The 27,604-nt window shown below is 31.2% G+C and overlaps 1 protein-coding gene across 5 annotated transcripts; it reads right to left on the reverse strand.

Moving 5' to 3' along the window:
• Positions 1–1,536: 1,536 nt before the first annotated feature.
• Positions 1,537–24,981, reverse strand: LOC129809501 (uncharacterized). Of its 5 annotated transcripts, none has more exons than XM_055859354.1 (5): positions 24,276–24,981; positions 19,984–20,322; positions 15,119–15,310; positions 14,562–14,982; positions 1,537–2,309 (listed from the first exon to the last, which is right to left on the reverse strand). In XM_055859354.1, exons 2-5 carry the CDS (start codon positions 20,073–20,075, stop codon positions 2,100–2,102), a joined length of 915 nt encoding a protein of 304 aa, XP_055715329.1. In that variant the 5' UTR covers positions 20,076–20,322; positions 24,276–24,981; the 3' UTR covers positions 1,537–2,099. The 5 variants fall into 5 exon arrangements, with proteins under 5 accessions (XP_055715329.1, XP_055715326.1, XP_055715328.1 ...); XM_055859351.1 differs by having other exon boundaries at positions 19,984–20,184; positions 24,276–24,941; XM_055859353.1 differs by having other exon boundaries at positions 19,984–20,158; positions 24,276–24,903.
• Positions 24,982–27,604: the final 2,623 nt, after the last annotated feature.

A 27,604-nucleotide genomic window follows, 5' to 3' on the forward strand; every position in this document is an offset into this window, starting at 1 on the left:
GGTTATTAGAATTTACTATTCATAGAATAGAAAATTTTAAAATTTCATGATAGGTTCTAAAGGAAAATGCTTATGTCAGCTTCTGTGGTCCGATGTTAAATCGGAATTCATCAAATCAAGCCCAAATTTTGGATCTACACATTTTGACACTCATAGATCACCAATAGTATCATATGCGCTAAAAATCCATTTTCGTGGCTGGCCCGTCCTGTCCGGAGTACAAACGCTTCCGAAAAGAGAACGAAGAGAGATATCGACAAGTGGTTTTCGGAAAAGCTAAAATGTGGATAGAAGTTGGGGAACATCCCAAATTTTGTTTTCTCCGTTTTCTCAATAACTCAGCACCTATGGCAGTGATTGGTCTCAAATTTTAGTATGTTATAGCTGGGCCTTAGAGCTTTCATCTAAAAAAGAACTTAAAGCCCCCGTTTTTTATAGTCATCGGCGTTATCACACTTGCACATTAAAATTTTAATGTGATTCACATTAATTGTCGCTTGTGAGCGTCCAAATATGTTATTTGTGTCTTTGAGTCACTTAATATTTGGGGTTTTTCTACTTTTTGATAAAGAAGTGTACTTGGCCTGCAAAAATAAGTTTAAATTTACCTAAAGCATAAATATTTTTCACATTAAAAAATTAAAGAGAAAATCTCATTAATTTTTCGCATTAATGCTATAAATCAATTTATATCAAATTTTGCGGGTCAAGTCTACCTTTTTGTCAACAAATAGATAAAACTTTGAATATAAAATGATTCAAAAACACAAATTACACATTTGGACTCTCACCAGCGACCATTAATGTGAACCATATTAAAATTTTAATGTGCAAGTGTGATAACACAGATAGAAAACAAAGACTTGCAAATCTCAACACAGAATAATTGAGACGCTCAGAGCAAAAATGGACTGTTTTAATAGGGAAATGCATACAAAGGAGACCACTTTTACTCTGAGCGTCTCAATTGTGTTTTAGAATTGGAGTTACGTAACAAGTTCAATTATAACTTTAATATTGAAAGTTTTTGAGAGTTAAATAAAGAAATATTCATTTTCACAGTAAATAAATATTAAATCCAAACTGCACATGATATCCTTTCATGTCTCCAAGGCTGCTTGAGGCTAAATATTGCTCAGTGAACTTATCATCTAGTAAAGAATGATATTCTTGAAGACACGTATAGCAAATATTTATGGAGCAAAAACATGCACATTGCAATTGCTCAAGTGCCCAAAATATCTTATCTTCTTTTGGATATACGAAAAGCTCTCGAATCAAGTTAAGCCCTGTGGTGCTAGATGGAATTTCTGGGTCATTTCTGTGAGATCGCATCTAATGCTGCAGCAGCTCTCGATAGTTTGAAAACAAGAGCCACTGATTAAATTCACCCACAACATGACGCGTGAAATTGCCACTAAAGAGATATTTAGTGCTTGATTCTACAAGCACATTGTATTATGTTTCGATATACAGACGAATATTGCAGCAAAAGGGATAATATCCAATGGGAAATTTAATTAAAATTCCTATAAATTCTCAGCGATAAAAGTGGCAAAATCTATATTTTATTTCACATTAAATTATGTACAATAAAAAAATCTCACTACAATCATTCAATTGATACTTATCCGAAACCATTTAATTTAGCAATTATAGACAATCTCCTCTTCTCCATGGGGTAATTTTTACACACTTTTTTCCACTGGTAGTGTTACGTTTAAAAAATGGTTTTAAATGTTGACTGCGCTCCATGTAGTTGGTAATATGCCTTTGGAAATCCAACAATTAATCTCTTTCCACGTTGCCGTTTTTTTTTTTTTGATAATTATTTTTACGCCAAAGGGTACGAGAATAATTGCGGATGAACATAAAATGCGGGCATTATTATTAGTTGGAAACATTACATATATATACACACAAAATTCGATGACTATCACTGAACATCTCCACAGAATTCAATTAAATTTGTGTCATGTGGGTGTCTGACTGTGTGTTTGTTATTTTATGCTTCTTTTTTTATTATTATTATTTCTGTGAAATAAATTCCACTCTTGGCTTTACGCGACGAAATACAGGAGCGCAACAAAAGCCAGCCATCAGTCAATTTCGAGTGCTCTGAAAGCTTTCACAGGTGGTTGTCTCACATTATTCACTTTATTATTATTGTCACTCGATGTGCTCTTCTTCTCCTTCGGCTTCTCTTTCAAATGTGAAGTGTCCATCAACCAATCTCGATACTCAGCCTCAATCTGACGCCTTTGATCTTTGTGGTAATGGTCCAGTGTATTGAGGGGACCACCATAATCCTGAAATATAGATTAATCAATCAAAATTAAGAAGAATCATTCAAATAAATTAAAATCGATTTTTCTCTGCAATTACTAAAAATTCATAATTTGTTTCAAATGATGATAAAGTGTATAAAATCTTATAAATATGACTAAGTAAGATATCACACTCAAAAACATAAATAATACATTATCATACACCTCATACACAAAAGACTAAAGCAGAATGGGTAATAATTTGCTAATACAGTCAAATTTGATTAGCAAAAATTAAATTAGTTTGGGAAAAAGATCAATTTTGATAAGTAATAAATTCAGTAATCAGCAAAAAGGATCAACTGAGATCTGTATGGAAATCAATTTTGGTCAGTAAAAAATAAAAGTATCAATTTTGATCAATTCGAAAATCGATTGTGCGGGCAATAGAGATCCGACACACCTTTTAAATCGAGAAAAGTTCATCTCTTTCTTTTTAAAACGATTTTCATATGTTCGTTTCACTCATTAAAACTCATTCTTCTTCTTCTTTTGAACATCATACCAAATTCAATTTAGTTCAATCGAATTTTGATTGCGAAAGCATGAGATAGACACATGAAAAACGTTTGAAAAAGAATGGGATATCAATTTGGATTTAATGAAAATTTTCTTATCTAAAATATTTTTAAAGCAAAAAAATTAAAATTTGGTAAGTACGAAAATTCATTTTTGGCCAATAATGTCTCCATCGTGCCTTTTAGATCAGGAAAATTTCATGAAGTTTAAAAAAAAAGAGTGTGAAAGAGAGGGATAGACATACATCTGCAAAACATTTGAGAAAGGAAAAATGAGAATTTTGATTTCAAGAAATTTTCCTGATCTAAATGATGTGTCAGAGCCATGGACGATCTAGTTTGGTCTGTAATTGCTCCGGCACAGCTTTTAGATTAGAAAAATTTTATGAAATCACAATTCACATTTCTTTCTTACTTAAACATTTTGTATATGTCTGTTTCACACTATCGCACTCTTCATCTTCTTTTGAACGTCCCTACAAATTTAATTTAGTTCAAAATGGGACAGACGTATGCGAAATGTTTGAGGAAAAAAGACGTGTATTTTGATTTCATTACATTTTCATGATTTAAGTGGTGTAGTGAACGCTAGGATGATTAACTAACGGATGGAGCATTTTAATTCAGAAATGGTATATTTTTCTTAAATTCTTTATAATTTTTAAGTCTTAGATCCCACAAAAATAAATATAACACGAAATGGTAGGCACTTGTACAGAGAATATATTTTTATTGAATTTAAAATGTAACTGGTGTTACAAATAGAAAATTTGTCAGAAAAATTCAAAATCTTGCGAATTTTACGTCTTTTTCGTATAGGTTTTGGGAACTGTTATCCTCGTGCAATCATAAATTTTGAGCCAATAACATAACATTGGATACTCTTTCATTTGGTAAAAGTTTTAAAATTATTGCATTTGGTTTTATACTAAAACTAAAAAATCACTTAAGAAAAAATATATCATATTTTTGTACGGAAAATGTATGAGAATGCTCCGCCCTGAGTGAACGTAATATTGGCCAAAAACGAATTTCCATACTGATCAAAATAGGTTATGATTCCTTTGCTTTCATAAGCTCAGAAAACGTATAGACACATTGGAGAAGATTCTAAAAATAAAAGAATGATGTATAACAAAGCTTTCGTCCCCAGCTACAAAGAAAGACACAAAGCATATTGACAGCAGATGGAAAAAATAAATTTTTGATCTTTGTTTAAAACTTCGTAATTTGCACTGCCACAGCCGAACACAGCTTTTCTCCAAGAAGATCAGTAATTTACTTTAGTAAACACAGGACCAATCAACACATGCGCATTGTTTACTTGTAATCCTTATACCAGAAAGATGTGACCGATATTGAAAATTTCATAAGTACGATTCTGCTCTTTTGCAAAAAAAATGAGAAGGTAAAATTGCAAAATCAAATACAAAGGAATTAAGCAATTTTTGGCTTGATGATGTCTCTTGAAAAAATTCTTAGATTGAGTTGGTAGCCTGTAATTTCCAAAGATCGATATTTATGGCTTCGACACACCTTTTAAATCAAGAAAATTTCGTAAAATCAAAATTCACATCCCTTTCTTTCTTAAAAGTTTTGCATATGTTTATCCTACTCTTTCGTACTCTTCTTCTTCTTTTAAACATCAGACAAAATTACATTTAATTGATTCCGATTATAAGTGCGAAATAGTGAGGTAGGGGAAAGAGCGCTACCTTCGGATCATTTATGCTACGTACAAATTATTTTTTTCAATGCGTTATGAATTAATTTGGCCCATTATAATAGGAGAAACTGGGGCACCACCAAACACGGGGTAGCACCAAACACTGCAATTTTTTAATAGGATATTCGACTTCAGAGGATAAGAATTTTAAAAAATTTTAGGCATTATAGGGATGCTTGTTCACTGAAGAAATGGTCGAGATAGTCCAAGTAGTTTAGAAATAAAAATTAGTGTTTGGTGGTGTCCCAGTTTCCCCTATTATATTTTAATAGTTAGTGCAATTCCTCAAATTTTCAGAAAAGAGCTATTTTAATAAAGGAAGGAATGTGAATTTTGACTTTATGAAATTTTCCTGATCTAAAAGTGCCGGAGCCACTAAGTAGTTATTTAAAATTAATACACTAGGGGAGACTGGGGCAAAAAGTCACAAAACGGATATTTTATTTTTTTACAAACTACTCGAACGCCACAGAAATTTCTAATTAGCGCAGTTTTATAGGAAAGTTAACGATCTACAACTTTGTGAAAGTAATTTTCCTCTATTTTGTAAGAAAATACATTTATCGAGCCGTTTTATAAAAGGTAATTTTGTAACCATTCTCAAAAATGCTGGGGCAAATAGTATCAGGCATGGGATTTTATCACATTTTGATTCGCTTTGTTACGGGATTCCGTGAATTTAAAAAAAAATCCTAGGTAACATATTTTCATAGGAAATTTATTCCTCTACACCTTTGTAAAACACCGTTTTCTCTATCTAAACGAGAAAAACGCTTTTCAAGCTATTTTAGAAAAAAAAACACACTAGACTGCAAATCGGTTGACCAATACAAACAACAAGCAGCGACACATGGTATTGATTTTTTTTGCCGTGAGACATCATAGATTATTTCAGTTTTTCTTACTTTTTGCTCCATACCTTTTGTTACTTTTTACCCCAAGTGGTCGTTCTTAATAAAAAGATTTATTGAGAGAAGAATCTTTGAAAAATTCTAAAATAGATAGCGGCTTCATATTCAAAGAATCCAAGTCATTTAGGAAATAATCATTAGTGCATAAATTTTATATAAGTAAGTAATAATTGATATATTCTTCAAGGAAAATATTTCAAAAATAGAGCTAAAAATCTTGATATTTTTTGTTTTCTAAATTCCTTGTTTGAATTCTAAGAAACATAAACATCGAAGGTCTATCGATGCTATCTATAGAAAAAAAATTTAAGCCGCTGTCTTATGGCTTCCACACACTAGAAAAATTTATGTCCATATTGAAGCAAATTTCCTACGCTTGTGTAAGAAAAACTCTTCAATATGGACATAAATTTCTTTAGTGTGTAGAGGCCATTATTTAACTTGGAAAATATTGAATTTTGAAATTTTCGATTTGTGACTTTTTGCCCCACTCTCCCCTATATAATATCACGTAAAATATAAACCACGGCACTATAAGTTTTGGTGAACAGCAAATAAAAAATTGTACTATATGTTTGACTATTTCAATTTAGTATAAGCATGGCCAAATTGAAGTGTATACTCTTTTAATTCGCAATTCACTTAAATCGTGATCTACCAATTTTGTAAATCGCTAATTTATGTCTCTACTTATCCTTTCTTTAATTTTTCCCAAAAACTTACCAACATTTTAAATATACACTAGAAATTGATTTAGTGAATTTATTTACTATTTTTCTGGGTGTGCCCTCAAAAATATAATTTCTATTTTAAAATTATTTCCAATTTAAAACAATAACTTTTAGAAGTATATAAGGCAAATATTATATAATCCCCATTATTTCTCTTGATAGTACAAGGCTGAATTTGAAGCAATAAGATATTTATAACGAAATATTTTCCGGGTAATTTTGTGGGAAACATTTAAAAATTTCTAAACTCCTCTTTTGAGAATTTTCATAAAATAGACATAGGAACAAAAATAAATCTGTATCAGCATCTGTGAGTCTCTGAGTGGTTTCTCTCCATCCATTCCGCACCCCTCCCCCTTCCCCCTCAAACCCTCGTTTTTTACTCATCCATACAATATTCATTTTTGTTATTTATGGAGCAAGACAACACTGAATCACAAATTGATATTTACTGAGAATTTTCTCATTCTTCCTGTTCTTTGCACACACTAAAATTGCTACCACCCCTTTCATGGGGTTTTTTCCACCATTTCCACCCACAAAGTGCTCTCACAGTCTTTTCCATCACCACCCATCTACGCCTCATAATATAGCAACAATGTAATGCGATGGGAGAATTCTCAAGGAGGATAATTTGAATGAGATGTCGCCTCATATCATTTTCTATGTTGGCATTGCTTCCACCCCCGCTTAATTCTACAATGTAATTCTTAGAAATTGAATGTAAGAATTATAGATTTTTCCCTATAAAACCGTATGGGGACAGGGTAAAGTGTCTTGATGAAAGACGTTGAAGTTTTAGAAGGCAAGTATTAAAAAGAAAAACCAATAAAAAAGTTTGATAGCAAGGCGGAATATTTTAAAAACATATCGAAGATATTGCAAAGAAACACGATATTACAGTCTGTGGTAAATTTCTTCTATACAAGAGTACCAAAGCATTTTGATTTTGTGAAATGCTTGAATTCGACACGAATAAAACATTAGGCTTACAAGTTTAAGCATTACGTGGTTTTATTGCACCGTGCTATATCTTTATACCGCTTATCGATTTGAATTATTTTGTAAAACTATCAATGAAAATTAATTTATAGAAAATAATGATCAATTTATTTTCGCTCTAGTAACTAACATAAAAAAATATTTTAAATCTATAAAAGAAATATTGAGATTGATAAACTTTCTGCAGCATTTTAATGACGAATGACTGTTATTAGGAATGATTCAAGGGCATTTTAAGGGCCAAGATCATCCATTTTCCCTATTCAGAAAATAAGAAAAAGTGCGATGCATTTTTACGTTCAAAATACTTTAGAAAGAGGTAAATAGTGCGACGGTCGACTTTTCGGGTGTTCTTTCCAGATCCCAAGTCGCTATCCGTAATTATTTGGCCTCTGGTCTCTTGTAATTGCCAGCGTGATGCCCATTTTCATTAATCATTGTAATCTCTGAGGTAAACGTCAAAGTGAAAGGTTCTAAGTATAAAATATCTATAAATATAATATATATTGCTCTCCTTATGGAATACAAGCAATAAAGGAAGATAGAACAACCACTCCAAGAAAAATAAAATGCGAGGTATATACACTTCCCAATATCTATTGTGATAGTTGTACTCATAGGTTCTGAGGGCATTCATCGCATGCATCTAGAAATAGGAACAAAAAGAGTATTGAAGTGAGAATTAATAAAAAAAAAGAAAGTTCTTCTTAACTTTGTTTTTCTATCTTTCTCTGATTTTTTTCCATACCATCCTATGGATACAGGACAAAACGATATGTTGTTGAGAAAAGAGCTACAGTGCTGATTACAGCCCCAATATTTCTATATACCAGGAAAAATATAAATAGGTTTTGTTACATTATTGATTTTGCAAGAGGAAATCTAATTCGATATTCGATCACAGGGCTTGGGAACAATTCATCCATGAGTCAATTGATGGCTTTTTATCATACTCCTGTCCCATGCTCCTCCTAAAAACCCATGTTTCAGTGACGAATTTAGGTTATTTAGCGCCCAGGATTCGTAAATCAAACAATTTTTCCCTTGGACTCCTTTTTTTTATTTTATTGGTAGATCTTTACCTCAATATTTTAATAAAAAGTTTCAGCACTTCCACTACATAGAATACAGTAAATATTTTTAAAAAAATTGTGTATATCGTGAAGAAGCTTGTAACTAAACAATTCCCACTATTTCAAACTTGTAAGCTTAACAAAGCGATTAAATAGCATATTGGAGCTCCAAGAGCTCATCAACTCTCTGAAATGATACAATGGTTCGATAATTAATTTTTTTTTCGAATATTTCCCGGTTTTGCACATAATTTAGACAATATTTTCAAGATTTCTTATGAAGATTTTCACTAATTCTGTAAGTAGCTTCAAAATAGTCAAGAAGCAGTAATGTATTTTTCAAGTATTTATTTTACCACACAAATCAAGATTTTCTTACAAATATTTTCTTGATTGAATAAAAATAATATTTAGAATAGGAAGAAAAAAATATTCTCAGAAACAATTTCCGGTTAAAAAGTACCAAAAAAAAAGGTATTTTTTAATGTCCAGCATATTTGTGTAAGGGATCCCGGTCAAAATTCCGAAAGCCAAAATCCCGAAAAAGCTAAAATCCTGAACGCTAAAATTTTAAATGGATCAAAATGTCGAACGCCAAAATCCCAAAAGCCAAAATTGCGAAATCCAAAACCTCGATGGTGCCAAAATCCTGAAAAAGCTATAATCCCAGAAGGAAAAATCTGAAATGGATCAAAATCCTGAACGCCAAAGTCTCAAATGGATGAAAATCCCGAATGCCAAAATCCCGAAAGTCAAAATTCCGAAAGCCAAAATCTCGAAAATGCCAAAATTCCTAACAAGCCAAAATCTCAAAAGCCAAAATCCCGAAAGCCAAAATCTCGAAGGTGCCAAAATCCCGAAAAAGCCACAGTCTCAAAGAGATCAAAACCCCGAACGGGAAAATCTCGAAAGCCAAAATCTCGTAAAAACTAAAATCCCGAACTCGAAAATATCAAAATTTCGAAAGCTAAAACCCCGAAAAAGCCAAAACCAGAAAAAGCCAAAACTCGAATGAATTAAACTCTCGAAAGCCAAAATTCCGAATGCAAAAATCCCCAACGCATATCCCTTTAAGGACGATTGGAACACCGGTGTCCCATAAAGAAAATAATTTTTCCTGACTACCTGAAGTTATTTTTTTCTTATGTCTGTACATAATTGTAAAGTAGAAGGTTGAAGGAATCTAGAATATTTTTTGCAAGTCTCTAACTATTTGCTATTAGTAAATATTTAAGCTCAAAAATGGCGAATTTTTAAATTCTCAAATTCATAAATGATTTTATTTATTTTTTAAACTTCCAATTTTTTTTAAGCAAAACCCTTTTGGCAATAAAAACTACAATACTCATACGTAATATTTTTCATTAAAGCGACAAATACTATTCATTGGTATTGTCAGAAATATTACCTAAATTTTTGGGCTATTTTTGTCCCTATTGCTCATAGAGGTAAAAAATACACCGAATTAGACTCTGTTGGACTTTCCAAGGTTAGATGTAAGACTTATCATTGATTATGTTTCCCAGTTTAATTTTTATTGTTGATTTTCAGTCCGTAAAAAGTGTCTCGTCGTTAAAGGGTTAATCTTTGACGTTGAAAAACCGTTATAAGGAATGATTCAACGGTATTTTCGTCTAAGGACGAAATGTCCGCCTTGGTAATCTCTAAAACATTATTTTATTGTTGATTTTCTGTCCGTAAAGAGTGTCTCGTCGTTAAAGGGATAAATCCCGAACATCGAAAACCCGTAAGCCAAAATCCTGAATTCTTAAATGTCATAACTACTCCCACAATTGCATTCGCGGTTGCATTAGGCAACCAAAAATTTACTGTTTTAAAAAAAATATTTGACGCATTATCCTCCGTATAATTTCGTCCTTTTCAGGATTTTTTGAAAAGACAATTTCTGGTCTATATTTAGGTAATGAAAAAATACTTTCTTTCTTCGGAAAATGGCAGCCGGACATAGCGCCGTAGATCATTTAAAAGTATAATTGATTAGACTATATAACAATTTTCAGGACTTAAATGAGATGGTACTAAAAGCATTTTTATTTTTCGCTATCAAAATTTTGATATACAGATTGTTAAGATTTTTGTGGTTTTCTTCCATTTTGGCGCTCTTAAAAATCTCGACAGCTTTAGCGCTCGCCTTATAGCCCTATATAAATTCGCCACTGGTAACACCCTCAAAATTCTCCACATAATACCATACGCACATACACCTTGTACTCACTCCCACCATAACCGACCAAATATGCAAAATACTCTTTTGCAAAATTCAACATTGAAAATTACATAGAGATAATTTATATCCATCAATCAAGTAAATAGGTAGCAAATTGAGCAGATTCCGCCAATAAAGCGTTTGAGAATGTGGATCAAACACGGAGAGAAAAATGCCAAAACAAAAAGAGTGAAGGAAAGAGAAAAAAAAGTGTTCAAGTTCCACACCTCTGAACAGTTTGGCACGATATTATTTCGAAATGTGGGACTGCGAACTGTGAAAAAGAGGTCAATGGTTCTATGTAGCGACGACATGCACTGCATGAAAAGTATTCCTGCTCCCCCTCCTTACAGCGCAATCCCCCTCTTTGCGACTCTTCTGTACACCTCAACTCTGACCATTGTGGCTATGAATTCCCTTGCGCGGGTGTGATATGAATCATTGAGTACTTCAGCCCTGCTACACCATCAAATCAAATGATTTTGGTCATTTTTTTATTTTGATAAATGATTTTTGCATTCATTCTCACATAAAACCATGAATAGTAAGACGAAAAAAAATGGTAAAATTCTTAGGATTTCAATTCCAAATCAAATGATAACCTCGACATTATAGTTAATCCGGTCAATAGCAATCGTCCAGTATCATTTTTTTTTAAGTTTATTACTCCTATAAATATGCAAAATTTTTCTAGCTAAAAAAATTATCAATAACATCATGCCGTGCCATGAGAATATGGCTCATTGACAGTACAAACGGCATATGGCAATTAAATATTTATAAACAAAAGAAATTTGTTGATTCATTGATGCATTGCAGTCAATCAGCGTAATACCGAAAGCAATTACTAAACTAAAAGAATTTATCGATAACATGATTTACACGTTCTGAATTGTAATAAAGAGTTAACATATTGTCATAATTTGCAATTCATTAAAACAAAAATAATCATTTATAATAATTAAGTTGATTAGAAAGAACACCAATTTTTCTTTATCTGATCAAAATTAATTATCTACAATTATGATAACAACACGATATTACATTATAATTAATAATAATTTGAACAAATTTATGCTAAAGAAATTGAGTGCTAAATATTATAATAGCAATTTTCTATGAAGAGATGAGCAGTTTAATAACGAGGAATATGGGCAGTTAAACTTTTTTTTTACCTCGGAAGATATTTCAAATTTATAATACAGATTTTCAAAATACTAATAGGGTCATTTGCCTAAAGCTAGACAGTTTGGAAACTTGGACAAAGCAGTGTGGAATGTGAGACACATCCTAAAAAACTTGATAATAAATCAATTAAATATTTTAATTTTCGATAAAAAAGATTATTAAACCTAATTTTATGATTATTTTAGAAGTTAAAAAAGCAAAAATCGTTATAAAACAATCAAAGGGTGACTTGCAAGAAGAATTTATAAAATGTTTTGAATGCATGATATTCATAACCTTGACACAGTAGTTGTCATTTTCTCCTTATGGAAGTTGCTAGGAAAATATCAAAGTGTTTTGTTTGATTTTTCGGTATAATTTGTGAAATATTTTTAAGTCCGTAGTGAAAATCGAAGGACATACATCCATTTAAAGGTTAATAAAAAAAATATTTGTGAAATATTACATTTAAAAAGGATAGAAAAGTGATTTAATTTCGTGTTGCATTCAAAACGAGTTTTATAAAATCTTGAGACAAGTTGATTTTGTGAATGAATTTGGTGGTTTTGTGCAGTGAAATCATGTTAACAAGAACGACAAAGATCCTAAAGTATCCGGAGAAATAGTTGCAACAGCAGTTAGCAGCTGATAAGGAGAAAATCTCCTGGAAAAGGCTGCAAAGATTTCCAGATTCCGAAGACCACTTTTTCTAATAGAGTGGGTAGAAAATATCGCAAAAACTCCTGAAGAAAGACAAATAGGAGCCTCTACAGAACTCCCAAAGCAAGTGGAAAAGGATTTGGGCGGATGGGGAATTGAAATGTGCTAAAAATTGCATCCGCTTTAAAGCTATGTAACTGCTGGACAGCGCGAGGCGTCTGTGAAATTTACAGAACCTCTTTTTGGTTGGACGTCCAGGAAGTTCTTGATAATTAGCGTTCCTCAACTGTTACTCGGACATAAAGGAGGGATTAGCATAACCATCAAATGTGCAAGTATACAGAGAAAACCCTCAACATTTGATTTTCTACATATTTTGTATGATATTTTGTCATTAATATGTCCAACTTTCCAAAATTTTGTCCACCTTTTCAAAATATGTTATTTTTAATTTCCGTGAATTTTCCGATTATTCGGTTGCAATATTTAATAACAACTGTTAAGATTCTGTTAAAATATTTATCGAAGAATCCCATGATATAAAAAAATGGTAAAAAATAATTATTTATTCAATTTAAAAATGCATTTGAAATTGAATTTTTTTCTTAAGTGTCTCGCTTTCCACCATTCACCCTAGTGGTTCTAGATGGCCAAAAATGGCATTGCAAGGAGTGGATGCCTTAAGGAGGCATTCAGGAGTGTCTTCTGAACTAGGTCTTCATTAAATAAAATATACCACTCCATAATTTACGCATCTTATAATGACACTAATTGTGAACTCCAATTTTTACCTCAAATTATAAGAGATACCAACTTCCGGTCGTAGTTAACCCCTAAGAACCCTCCTAGCCCTCCAAAATTATATTCTTTTGTTTATTTACAAAACGGATAGAATGATTTTCTTAATTTTTGGAAATGTGTTAGTAATAGTCCAGGCAAGCATTTCTTCCGTACAAAGTCGTCATTTTTAATTTCGAAGGTTAAAGTTTAACCTTTCTGGAGGGCTTATTTTACAACCGATTTGCTTAAAATTTTATTTTTGGAACGGTCTTGAAATTTCCAACTTAACTGCATCGATTTCAATCAGTAAAGTATCCGTAAATGATTCATCTTATTCGAATATTTAATCCAGCCGTGAGATTGCAAACAAAATAGGTAATATGTTCCACAATTTTTAAATTAAGAAATCTATGGAATCATTAAATAAATTCTAGTAGTCGATTAGTAGAATTTTGTATCACAGATGAAAGGATTTGAAATGTTATTTTTCTCGATTCATACTACAGACAAGGCGTGGCCTATTAGAGGGATGGTTCCTTAAGTTCTTATCGTTCCTTTTTAGTTATAAAACTGTATGCCCAATGCCAAAATACTCAACAGATAGAGGGAAGAGGTGAAGTTATTTTAAGCTGTGAAAGGTTGTAAGGCTATATTCTTATACAATTTTTCGCATATCTAAAGGAAGTAGGATCTTACAATTATTTTGTTTAGTTCCGCAATTTTCTAATAGAGTTAAATTACATTACATGAAACCTCGGTTTCCTTTAGAATTATGCGCAAAATTGTATATCAATGTAGCCCCACAGCTCAAAGTAGCCTCGCCTTCCATTAGCTATAAAAATATAACTTGAAATCATTTTCTTCAGTTTAATCATATTAATTAGCATTATAAATCTTTCTGTTTTCAAAAGTTATGTTAAACTATAGGTATTTCAATAAATTTCTCAAATTACCCATAATGTTTCAGAAAATATCGCAAATTAGTGTTCTCTCTCAACTAAAATCCAAAAAAAAGAGCAAAACAGGAAGACGAAGGAAGGAATTTTGCACCAATTTGAAAAATTAGTTGTCAAACATTAAGTGCATGGTATTAAATATGTTTCTACTGTAACACTACCCATTTAAGTGCTATAAATTTCAAAATACTACTCTCACTCCCACACTGTAATCCATATTCAACACCCATACTTTATCAATGTTTAAAGTGAAAGCACAGGATAAGAAGTACTTTATCATGTGTGGGATTTTTCTGCCACACCATAAAATTCCTCCATGGTGGGATAGAGAGAGATGAAATATCAGGTATATATATAAAAATCACATCAGAAACATACAACACATAGAAACATGTACACTCAGGATAAAATTGTAAAAGTAAACAACCCAATAAATCTATCGATGTGAAATGATAACATTTTAGGAATAATATAAATTCTCACCTCAGGCAGGAGTGATAGAGGAAATATGTCAGCCGGTCCTCTTGGTGTGAAATGCAACAAACTGAGAAGTTCAGATTTGATGAGTGGCTTTACTATCGCCATTATTTGATTGATGAAGCTAGCTGTGTGAATCACATATATCTTCTTCAAGCGCACCGGATGAGCTTCCTGGATGTACTGCATAAATGTTCTCAACGGTCCTAATTGTATTTTGGTGAGGTGGCCCAATTTGAGTCCCTTCATATCAAACACCACCATATACCCTTCCACAATACCATCCTCACTTATTTGTACGTCATTGAACATACAGAATGCCTTTACAGCATTTCCAAAGTGCACTTTTGCTGGATCAGTATCTGCCAATCGGTAGTATATCACTTTGTAGCCTTCTCGCGTCTTTATTGGCATCGATGCCATATGTCTGTTGTCCAAAATGCATTTAACCACATATGGATACCACCAGTTAATTCGCATATTGATGAAATATAGAAAATAGTAACAAAAAAAATTAGCTTCTCAATCATAGGTATAATGTTTTTAAAAAAAATCCTTTTTACGTTATATCGAAGACACTTTGTATGGCTTTGTCTTCCACATCCCGATTCTCAAATATGTCTGTTGATGATGCTCGGATTTGGCAATATTTCTGCAGGGCACGTTTGGCATCATCCATCACCCAAAGGCACGCATGAAGGAATAAATAAGCATGATCCTTCGTGTATGCGGGAAATCTCGGTTGCTGTTTCATCCTGAAATTCGGAAAAAAGGTCACATAACATACTATCTCAGTAATATGCAGATATCACAATTCACTTCAACACCCTATCAATCCTTGACTTAAGTTACAGGTGCTAACTAAGTCGTTAAACTACCTAATCAACAGGATAATCATTTTTACAATCTCATAATCCGTAGTATAATAATCTGCTAAGTATTTCAGATATTGTAGACCGCCCCACGAGCATTTCCCTGTAATGTGGATGATTCTTCCGTGTTCTCAGATTTTTTGGCCAAAAACTGATAAAAATAAATAGATCGACGGGAATCCTTCTAACAACAACCATCTTTTGACACTTTAATAGGGTCATTCTTTAGATAGAAAGGGTAATTAAGCTAATTCAAAACCTGCTCCAAATGGAATTTTTTCGCTACTCCAAATGGAAACGTCATTGTTTTTATGATAAATACAGTACTAAATTATTATATTTATATAGTTTCTATATCACAGCTTTATTATTTAGTTAATTTTGCTCCAAATAAAGCCAAAATCCATTCATACACTGAGAGAAATCCGAAAAAGTTAAAATAACATTCCGGAAATGTTAATTTTACCCTGCAGTATTGATCCAAAATCGGTGCAAATATTACCCTTTTTAGGTGTATTGGGGGTTAAAGTTACCCTTTTTCATGTTGATTTTACCCTTAAAAAGGTGTAAAAATTAACATTAAAAAATGTTGATATATTTTTACACCTAAAAGGTGTTAAAGTTATGAGGAAAAAAAGTTAATCGCACCCTCTTTTTTTTCTCAGTGTATTCACAAATTTTAATTTGTTAATTTCTCAGAAAAATTAAAAGTGTACCTTTTCACCATCGAATTTTTCATCGATCGACCATGTTTTCCAATGAAAACACGATGAGGTAACATTTGTTTATTCGTTTTGTTTAACATTTATGTCACATTTCTGGAAAAATTTAGTTAAATTAAGTGCTAATCCTTATTGTTAATGGCACGTGAAGTTTTCAAATGAAATAATTACCTATTTCGTTAACAAAAAGGGGTTTTCTGAAGTATCTGCAAATGCTTCAATAAGGAAACCCCGGAAATATGATTTTTTTTTGGAGAGATTTTCTTATTGTTTTAGATGGGAAAGGACAAAAGACCAGGAATAAGAACAAATCCTGCACTCAGGAGCAACTCAACAAGATTTTGGAAGCCTTTCGTCGCGGTTTCACTTACACTGTTTGTCTCCAATTAGAAACTTTCCCTTGTCTCCATTTGGATTAATTTGTTTCCAATAGAAGCATTTTACGCTCGCGTATTTTTCTTGTATTTAAGAAGTTTTCAAATTATATATCTAAAGAATTTTCACTAAACAGTAACATTCTAGAAGAGTCAAGGAGCAAATTTATGTAATTCTCTTCAGAAAAAATATGAACTTAATGTGTTGAATGTTCTGTCAAAGTTAAAGCGTCTGGAAATGGTTTTGAATTAGGACATTTACCCTAGTCAGTGCAAATTGATAATATTTTGTAAGATATTAAATGAATTAGATAATTTTTTTTCAACACACTCATTGAATGTTTTAGAAATTCCATTTTACATATATTTTCTATCTAATCAAAATTCTTATATGATAAGGGAAAAGTACCCCCGATCGGAATGTTAAGAGACATGCTCGATATTTAGTTGAAAATATAAGCCTTAATGCCAAATATTTGGTTTTTTTGTGTATGCTAATCGGTATATTAGTGATCCATTTAACTATATCTGTGCGCTTGAACTTTAAAATTTTACAATAAATTAATAAAAAATAGATGTAATTGCTACTCTGTAGGGTAAAGTGATATAAGTTGGCCATAGTGTTACAAGTTGGACAATTCGCCGGTACAAGTTGGACATGGCTTTTTTCTTGATAAATTCAGTACAAAATGTGTTTTTAAGCACAAGGAACCAAATTATAAAACTAAAGCATTAAAAATATACAAATAAAAATAAAGTACTAAATTTATCAAGAAAAAAGCCCTGTCCAAATTATGCCATTGTCCAACTTGTACCACTTTACCCTACTCTGTATCTCGGATCGTCACGAATTTAATCATGTGTCTCACGGAAAATTGGTTTTATAAATTAAATCTACACTACTGCATTGTATTCTTGTGAGAATTAAATGGTAAAAAGTAGCTAATAATTTTTAAAAGTTCATTTTAATTGGTGCAATAATATGACAATAACTTAACGATCCGAAGAACACTGCCCGATCGCTGGTGCTCTTCCCTTAACCTGCATAATTTCGAATTTCAGAAAAATGGCAAAAATTTGACGATGACTCTGTTCTTATTGTTCAAACTCAAAGAGAAGGCAATTAACTGGATAATAGAAATGCATTTAAAATTCAAATGATATTAAAAGTATTATTACATTACATTTCCGGGCAAACATTACAATTTTATTATTTTTACTTTTAGTAACAAGCACATAGTAGTGTTAATAATAATAAAAATGTGTTATTTTAATATATTTAGGAAGTCTTTTGCACCTACACTACATGCATGTCGTGAGAAATAAATCCTTAATTACGAGTTGGCCAAGTTGTCAGAAAATGTAAATTAGAATAAATTTAAACATTTAAAATACGAGAAGTTCAAGACAATAAAGTGGAATTCAACGTTTTAACGACAAAAATTTAAGGGAACTGCTTATAATTTGGAGCAGCTTGTAATTTCGGACACTTTGTAATTTTGGACTCCACAAATAAATCAATTAAAATTATGGAATCTTCTCCCAAAATTTCATGAATAGCGTATTCTAATCTAAATATTTGTTCTTTTTAGAAGATTTTAACACTAAATTCGTTAAATTTTGAATATGATGAATATGTGTGAGCAGTTTCTTACGAGAAATATGATAGAGCTTTTTGCTTGCTTCAGTCTTTTTTAACTATGGTGAAGTACTAATAATTCCAATAGAATAACTGACGAAGAATAAGTATTACGCAATAGGGAGATGACCTCCTTCCGGGTGCGTCAGGGATGCTGATCCTTCACTGAGAGAAATCCGAAAAAGTTAAAATAACATTCCAGAAATGTTTATTTTACCCTGCAGTATTGATCCGAAATCGGTGAAAATATTATGCTTTTTAGGTGTATTAGGGGTTGAAGTTACCCTTTTTCATGTTAATTTTACCCTTAAAAAGGTGTAAAATTAACATTAAAATATGTTGATATATTTTTACACCTAAAAAGTGTTAAAGTTATGAAGAAAAAAAGTTAATCGAACCCTCTTTTTTTCTCAGTGTTTCAGATACCAAACAACAATGTTTTTTCGCCAAAGCTTTCGACGGTACAGTGCGCCTGATTGATCACTGAAGAAGGCGCACTGTAGCGTCGAAAGCTTTGGCGAAAAAACATTGTTGTTTGGTCATTGAAAGGATCAGCATCCCTGACGCACCCGAAAGGAGGTCATCTCCCTATTGCGTAGTACTAATTATTCTTATCAGATATTTTTGTGTGATATAATTAAATATTAATTGAATATTGTATTAATACACGTTAATAGTGATTTCTTCATTCGGTCTTCAGTGAAAATTGCCTTGTGAATTATGTTTTTCGTGTGAAAAATAGACAATTTTATCAGAAATTCACCAGTTGAGGAAACATCTGTTATTTTGGACAGGTATTTTTATCGCGAAATTTAGTAAATTTGTAGTTTTTGTCAATACTAGGTTGTATAAATGCCTAAAGAAACAAAAGATCCTCATCTCTACGGCCTAGATGCAGTGCAAAAACCATTAAAAGATTCTCGGAAAGCCAAAAAATTGCGTGAATCCACGCGTACTTGAAGTGCCGAAGTCAACTAATTGTAATGAATTATACGGAAAGTTTCCGTACTCCTTATGATATCCAGCGGATCCTTCTCATAAACAACAAGAGGATTTAGGGTATATTGGATTCTTGAAATGGATAACAATTGAGGCGATCAGCCGACCAAAATTACAAGCAAGTTGTCCAAAATTACAGTCAAATACATGTCTACATTTTTTTTTTAATTTTTGAACGTATTAAGATTAATTTTAAGAAAAGCAAAGACAAAAACAGCCTTCCATAGAGGAACTTAGGTCTTCCCGCAAGGAAAGTTCAGGACAAGTTTTGACAAAAAATGTGCAGTAGCAAATTAATAAAAATTATCAGGTATTTCATCATGTCTTTTTTATATTCACGGGTTTACAACCGATTAATAGATCACCCAAAACTTTGTCCAATTTTGTAATAGAATTGAATTTAGAAGTAATATTTGTTATCGTTTAGAATTCTTTCAAACTTGTTAGTACTTCAGAAGAAAAAATTGTATTTAGTCGAATTTTATTTGAATTGAGCTTTTGATTATAATCTTGTTAAATTCCCACATTTATCACAGTGATTTTCAACAAATTCTACTTCTTATAAATTTTTAAAACATTCAATTCTTCAAAACCTTTTATTTTACTATTGGCCTTTAGAGAAATGCAATGTAAAGAGACGTCTTATGTAATAGCCTTCGTGTGTATTATATACTGAATCTCTTCAAGTGGAATTTCAATTTAATTTCCACACCGTTTCATTCAAATAACATATTAAATGCTATTTAACTCTTTTTTTTCTTCTTCTTCAAACACTACAAATAGCTCTAATTATAAACTTTTGAAAACACATCATAAACTTACCATTCATATAGATCATCCACATCCTTAATTTTATCTTTTGGCACTTTATCCAGCAGCGAACGATTTTTGAAGGGATGATTCATTTGTGTCATCTTCACTTTTATTTATTATATATTTTAATTAACACCAAAATATTATTTCACACACCTTCAACTTTTTTTTGCAATTCCTTTCCCTATAACACTAAATTAATCAATATGTCTATGTGTTGATGGAAGTAGCAATTGTTAGTGTTTATTAAATACACATAAAATTTAACAGCACGATAACAATTATTGGAAGTTGTGCAAAATTCTGCAGTATTTAAATATCATTCTCAATTAATTTAACACTTATTGCCTGTAACGTAATAATCATAAATTTAATTTTGACAGCACTTTGCACATAAACTTGTCTCTTTTTCCTGTTCTCTCTTGGCATCAAAAATAATTATGCCATTTAACAAGTTTGTGATGAAATAAACTCTTTTGAAAGCATCTCACAAAATGCCAGTAGCCAAATATGAATATTGAATTTTTAATATTTTTTTTAATAACAAGAGTAATTCTAAAAGTACAAGGAGAAAATTATAGTTGAATTTTTTGTATTATTTTTTCTTTAATTCAAAATTTCTCCTCATGATTACACTAAAAACTAATTTCCCAATTTGAACTAAAGTAATCCACAAAATAAAACAATTTGTATTATAGAAATAAGCAGAAAATCAGAAAAAATATAAAAATTTCGGTGCAAGAAGTTAACCGCTCAACGGTTGTATTCAACATGAATTCATGAATGTTTACAAACATGTATTAATTAATTTTAACAATTCTAGTTCTTAGTTTAGATAAAAGAAATGATAAATGATAATGCACTTGCGTAGAGAAATAGAGAGTCTTCATCTCATAGTTCAATAGAAACTTCGGACAGAAATAGAAAATGAGATTTGTGAGATTTTCTAAACATCGTCAACGATTAAGATTGAAATAAAGAGCATTTTATCCAAAAAATATAAAATAATTAGCTTTTCAACTGCGAAGTGAAGATTCTAAACACGAATTTTATATTAAATTTAATAATTTATCTTAAAAAGAGGTTTTTGGATTCCCATAGATACTACACTCTTTATGTTTTATTTAATTGTAATATTTAATCTTCAAAAAATACTTCTTTATAAAAAGTCTTACTCTAAAATAAAGGTTTGCCAAATTGGAAATAACATTCTTTTTGCAAACATTTAACAAAATTTAGTTCTTCAACTTACAAATTTTTATTTTCAGAGTAGATTACACGATAAGAAATTTGGGACAAATCGTTGTAAAAGGATTTGTGGATAACTTATAGGGGAATGTTGGCATGGTTCACACAGAGTGAATCTTCAAACAACGCAAATTTTCTCTTTGTTTGCAAAGTTCTAGTTCGTCATTTCTTAGCCATAAGATAGATCATTATTAAGCTCATGAAACGAGATGAGAAATGGTAGGTCAGCTCTTTGCAAACAAAGAGAAAATTCGCATCATTTGAAGGTTCACTCTGTGCGAACCATGCCTACATTCCCCTATAGTCGGTTAGATCAGAAACTGTGCTATTTGCATTTGCTTCGTACATGTATTTCTTACAAACGACGTATTGAATCGTAGCCGTTTGTAACAAATGCACATAGTATAATTGATGATCCAATCCACGATATTTTAAAGTGGTAAAAAATTATCCTCGTTTTGAGATCAATTCCCAAAACTAAAATTTTCCAAATTGTCAGGATGATTCTATTACCATGCTTACAGTATTATTTCAGGCATGATTTTATCAGGACATGAAAATGAGCAATTTTAACACTACTGGAATGGATCATTTACAGATAGTCAATTAACCCACTCGTGACTACGATATAACACATCATACGCTAATTAGGCGGTTTTGGATAATTTATTTCTATGCTATTGATATCCGAATTGCTGCCGGGAAAATATTTTTTTCAATGACGTTAATAATGGCTTGACAGAACTAGAAATATATTTTGTTGCACTTTTTACACCTTGCGAAAGGTCATGCAAAAAGTTTACGCACGACATGGAAAGTTTGACATCGCGCCGATTTTGACAATAATTTCCTTCAAATTCTTTTCCTCTATTTGAATTCTGGGTGATAAATTCTTTTACTAGACAGTTACACTATATATTAATAAGTGATTTTTAAAATTATTGTATAATGTGACGAATTTAAATTCAGTTACCGTTGAAACAAGTGTCTGACAGCATTCTATCTCCATTAGTATTTCTATTACAAATAATAAATAAGTTAAAAAAGAGTCGAAAAATCTATGAATTCATGCCAAAGAGATAAACCATTCATACTGAAAAGATTAATCTAATAACAAAGCGAATTTCATTAGAAACAACAGCGATAAACTTACATAAAATGAATATTTTGAATATCATAGTATAGCCCTAACGAATTAAATATAGGTCAGTTTCAAACCGTTTAATTTTATCGTATTAACTCTATTTGAGACGTTCAAAACAAGAGCGGTTGTATTTCCCTATTAAAACGGTTTACTTTCTATTTTCCCTTATTAGAAACAATCCAAGACATATTGAGTACAATTCATGAATTCCCAATAAGGATATAGGACACCTTTGAAATAGGGTTTTGCTCCTATTCTTAAATAGAACTTCATACTTTTTCATGATGTAATTTAGCTTCACAAATTAATTATAATGCTAAAATACATTATGATAAAGCTTAGTTGCATTTGAAAATAGGAGAAAAAACTCTACTTCAAACATACTCCAATTCGAAGGTTCCCCACTTCCCCTTATCTTTAAGAAGTTATTTATTTTTTATATCCTGCACGAATATTCGGCAAACTTCACTGTATAAAATACTTAATTTAGATCTTATTGCGTAAGAATGAGTTTTTAAATCAAAACCTGATTATTTTTTCTATGATTTTTTTTGTTTTTGAAAATAAAAACTGTCAATCAACACAATAAATCAATTCAAATACTGCTCTTTATTTTAGATACTATACATAGATTTTGAGCAATATAATGCTCAATGTATGGTGTGAAATTGCGAAAAATGGGTTTCACAAAACGCGTTTTCATCGTTTTTTTTTCAATAATTTTTTTTTCTACAGACATAGTGATCAATCAAGTCGTATTTAGCCAAAAAAAAAAATCCATAAGCTCTCATGCTATTTGACTGAGTGGATCACATAAAATAGGCTCTAGTATAAAGATGCAGTATGTAGCAACTACATGAAGTAGAAAGTTTTCTTGGAGATTGTTACAGTGACAGAGAATAGCTTGTAAAAAATTAATGTATTATTAGGCAACGTGCAAACCGTAGAAAGGTTTAGATAGATTGTAATCATCCAGGTGAATGTAAATGACGCTCATACAGGTTAGGTGAAATAATCAACCAAATTGTATAGTCAACAAATAACAATTAGGAAGAATTTCTTAACATACCCCATTACAATAGCAATTAAATTTAATTATTTTACTTGTAAATGGCAATTATATCTAGTGTTCAACTGACGCTGTGTTTATGGAAAACAGTGATTTGCAATTTTCTTTCATCTATGTACCGCCCTTTGCCCCTAAGAAGTCCATTCAATTCTAATCATTTTCCAACTGCAAAATGACTTTAGCTTTAATTCTACATTATTCCAGACACTCTTTTGACTTTCAATTAGTTACAATTTGCATTATTTTTTTTCCAATAATATAAATTAATCTTGGCGTTTTAAGTGATGGAATTTCTGCTCATTCCTATATTATACATTGTTGTTTTCATCAAACTCTCTAAGATAAATAAATGTGATCCAAATTGGAAAACAATTCAAGAGTGTAAGATATTTTTAATACAAATATATTCATTCCATGATGTGCTCCTCGTTTTTTCTTTCTTTTTATTTCTCTTAAACATACTTCAATTTTCAATGCCACACGCACTTTTTTGTGCAGCAACATCTCTCTCAATGATCATTGAGCAATAACACTTGGGAAATTTTGAAAAAAAAGCGCTCAAACAAGAAAAATCAGCAATAAAAATAATCTCCGTCTGAATAGTAAAAATCTTCACTTAAGTTCATAAATGTTGAGTGGTTAAAAACTTACAAAGTCAAAAGAGACATTTTGGACGAATAACCGGAATTTTTATTAAGATATCGAACATGCAATCATCTTAAGCTGGATGATGCCAAAAAATTAAGTGAGAAGACAGGAAAAAAAGTCCATTGGGTCAAAGTCGAGTATATATGTAATTCTTCAACAACATATCTACTTCTTTCGCACTAAAATTTATACCTTGGTCTCTTCGTGTATACACTCTATAAGGTTTATTTTGTTTTCGATTGCGGAATATCAGAAATTCACAAGTTTTGCTTTCCCGTAAAAATCGTTGCTTCCAATCTAATACATGTACATAGCTTCTTCAGTAAATATTTTTATATAAGCTTCACTTCTTCACTTCAATCATACGATTTTTTTTTTATTTCATTGCTCCCTCACTATTTTATGCACTATTAACACAATTTTGTATTACTTGGCACATTTAATTTATAAATAGATTTTTATTTAAATATCAAAATTGTAGAAACTTGTAGAATTAAATTTAATGAGTAATTGAAATTAAAAAACGAATATTGAGTTGAAAAAAAATATTGTCTCTTTAGAAGATGTAACTTTCACAATTTGCGCAAAATTTATAACAAGAACTTTTTCGTTTTTTTTTTTCTTTTCTATCCAAAAATAAAGAGAAAGAAATTCTATTATAAATTTTCTATTTTCCTAACTATGCCACACTTTACTATTTTAAATAAAAATTAATTTTACAATATTTTTTTTAGGTTTTCTCTTCTAAGAAACTAATCGCACCACGAACAGAAACCACCTGTATGATTGAACGTACTCTGCGAAACTGAGCGCGAATACAGCATTATAAAAGTGAAAATGCTTTTGTGGTACGCGCTGGTTTCAATGTCCATTCCATCGTGGCTTTATAAAGCGTATAAAATAAAATTCTCATACTCATACCACTAGCGAATTCGTGCTCAAAGAACAAAAACACATATATATATAACATATATATATATATTCTGAAAAAGACATCGTCTTCATCGCCAACAGCACTTTTGTCTTCAATCCACAACAAATTTTTCCTCGGCAAAGGTGCCACCGATGAGTACGTATATCACGTTTCATTGAGTAAGTACTTATATACTGATAGTGGAACATAGTGCAAGAGAACAATTTTCCAAAATGCAAGTGTATGCAAATTTTTTTCATTGCAAAATATCACTTGTGATGAACAAAACTATACTACTTACTATTTTTTTTTACCTATTCACTTTGTACATGCACCATTTTCTTATAACATAAACGTACAAATATATTTAATACGTGAACTCTATCCATATATTGCATATTTACACAAGAGTAGACGACATTTATCGTAAATTACGTAAAATGCAATTGCACCGAGTGAGTGAAATTCAAATGTGAATATACGCGAATATAGGAGGAAGTCTACTATAAATCCAATGGTGGTAAGAGAGTGCAAAACATGCATTTTCATAATGTTTTATAACTGGAAAAACGACTTTTCAATTAAATACCTCTCAATATTGCATTAGTATCTCAGAAAGATGCAGAAAATTCCTACTTGATGTTACAAAATCGACAGTAGAAAGGAGATAATTTTTTACATTTCAAAAAAGGTGCGCTTGTATTGCGAAAAGATTTCTAAAATCTTTAAAGACTTATTCAAAGATTGAATTAAATATTAAAATATTATGGGGAGTCCTAAAACTTAGAGACTACAATAACGTATTCTTCATTAGGTACACTGATTTATAATAAATGTAATGAGCATAACTAGCGAAAATTTTAAGTTCAATGGTTTTAAAGTTTTAAATCTAAATTTATACATACTTATTATGTCTCCGGCACACCTTTTAAACTTATTGGTATAAGTGAATAAAACTTTATGAAATTTTCCTGATCTAAAAGGTGTGCCGAAGCTATTAAAAACTAAAATAAAATTATATATATATATATGTCTTTGATATGTTTATTAAGATTTGGAAAAGGTACGAAAAGTTCATTCATTCCCGATGAAAAATAAAGTCTTGAGTCAGCACTAAATATATCACAAAGAGGTGTCGTGTAAGGATACATTATATGAGGAGCTCAGAGCGAACATGGAATCAAAAAGTCTTGTCTTTAGAGAATTAAGAGCCGGCAAGCAGCATCCTTAAATCTTTCACTCAAGCTTCATCCTCGACATACAGGCCCATTAGATAATCCTGCTTCCATTCGATAGTGGCCCACGCGTACACATCATTTCTGTTCATGCTTTCGTTTAGACCCAAGATGCATCATATTCATCTTACATTGATTCAAAGATTGTGTATAAATTAAACCAGACAGTCTTCCGGACAAAGTCTATTAGATAAGCTAAAGCAATAAATAGACGCAAGCTCATCCTCAATCACATTTAGCCCGTAAAAGTTGGCGGTAAAGGATTAATCCAAAGTATTATGCCCTAGACAGACTTAAGACTTAACCCTCTAACGGGTAAGACCGCCTCCAGGTAGTCTTCACAAAAATCACATTTACAGCGACAATAAAGGTTTTATTTATTTAAAGGTGCTATAGTGTCCTCGGTAATAGTCTTGTAAACATCTCTTGAAAGTTTGAACTCATTTTGACTCTTCGTTTTGTTGCTATTCCCAGTTTTGTGTGACAGGTCAGAGAAAAAGCAACAAAAAATATTTGTGAAAAAAAAACTTATTTCCAATTTCCATAAAAATACCGATTTAAAGTTATCTCACTAAAATAAATTTATTTTTTACTAAAAGATATGTCATTCTACTTTGTATATTTTATTTAAAAAATTTGAAAAAACTAAAAATGTGAATTTTAGAAGCAAAAACAGTTTCAAAAAAATTTTATATTTTCTCACCTAGCGCCTAAACTAAAAAAGATAATGAAAAATGGATGGTTTTTTCGACTTTATTGGATCATAATTATCCGAGAACTTTTTTTTCGCATATTAAAGAAAACACCGTTAGAGGGTTAAGCCAAGAGACACCTTAACATAATTACGAACAAAATAATGATGAGATTACAATTAAATTAATTTATGATTAATCCATCTTTCGGCTTGAAACGGCTTAGCTAGTGGGAAACTGATGGGAATTTAGTAAAATCATTATATTTGATTGTCGTAAGTGATTAGATTTTGGCCTGAACTCTTGCAAATCTGTTCAGCGCTTTTTGATTTCATCTCTGTATATTCAGAAATACGTTGAACTGGCTTTTCGAATTTGTTAAAATTGGGCTCTTTCTCTTTCTTGATTTCAAATTCTAGTTACCAATTGTTTTCTTGGATAGTTACTCTATTTAAATCAATAAAGTTTGTAATGAATCAATGTATAGAATTTAAATTCGGTGACCGTTAAGACATGTGTTTGACAGCGGCTCCCCGCGCCCCCATAATAGATTAAAAAAATTTCTTTTCAAAAAATTCATCTATTAATCCTTTAACGACGAGACACTTTTTACGGACTGTTATATATAAATAAAAAATAAACTGAGAAACATAATCAATGATAACTCTTACATATAACCTT

Source organism: Phlebotomus papatasi, chromosome 1 (assembly GCF_024763615.1).
Source record: "Phlebotomus papatasi isolate M1 chromosome 1, Ppap_2.1, whole genome shotgun sequence".
Taxonomy (NCBI): domain Eukaryota; kingdom Metazoa; phylum Arthropoda; class Insecta; order Diptera; family Psychodidae; genus Phlebotomus; species Phlebotomus papatasi.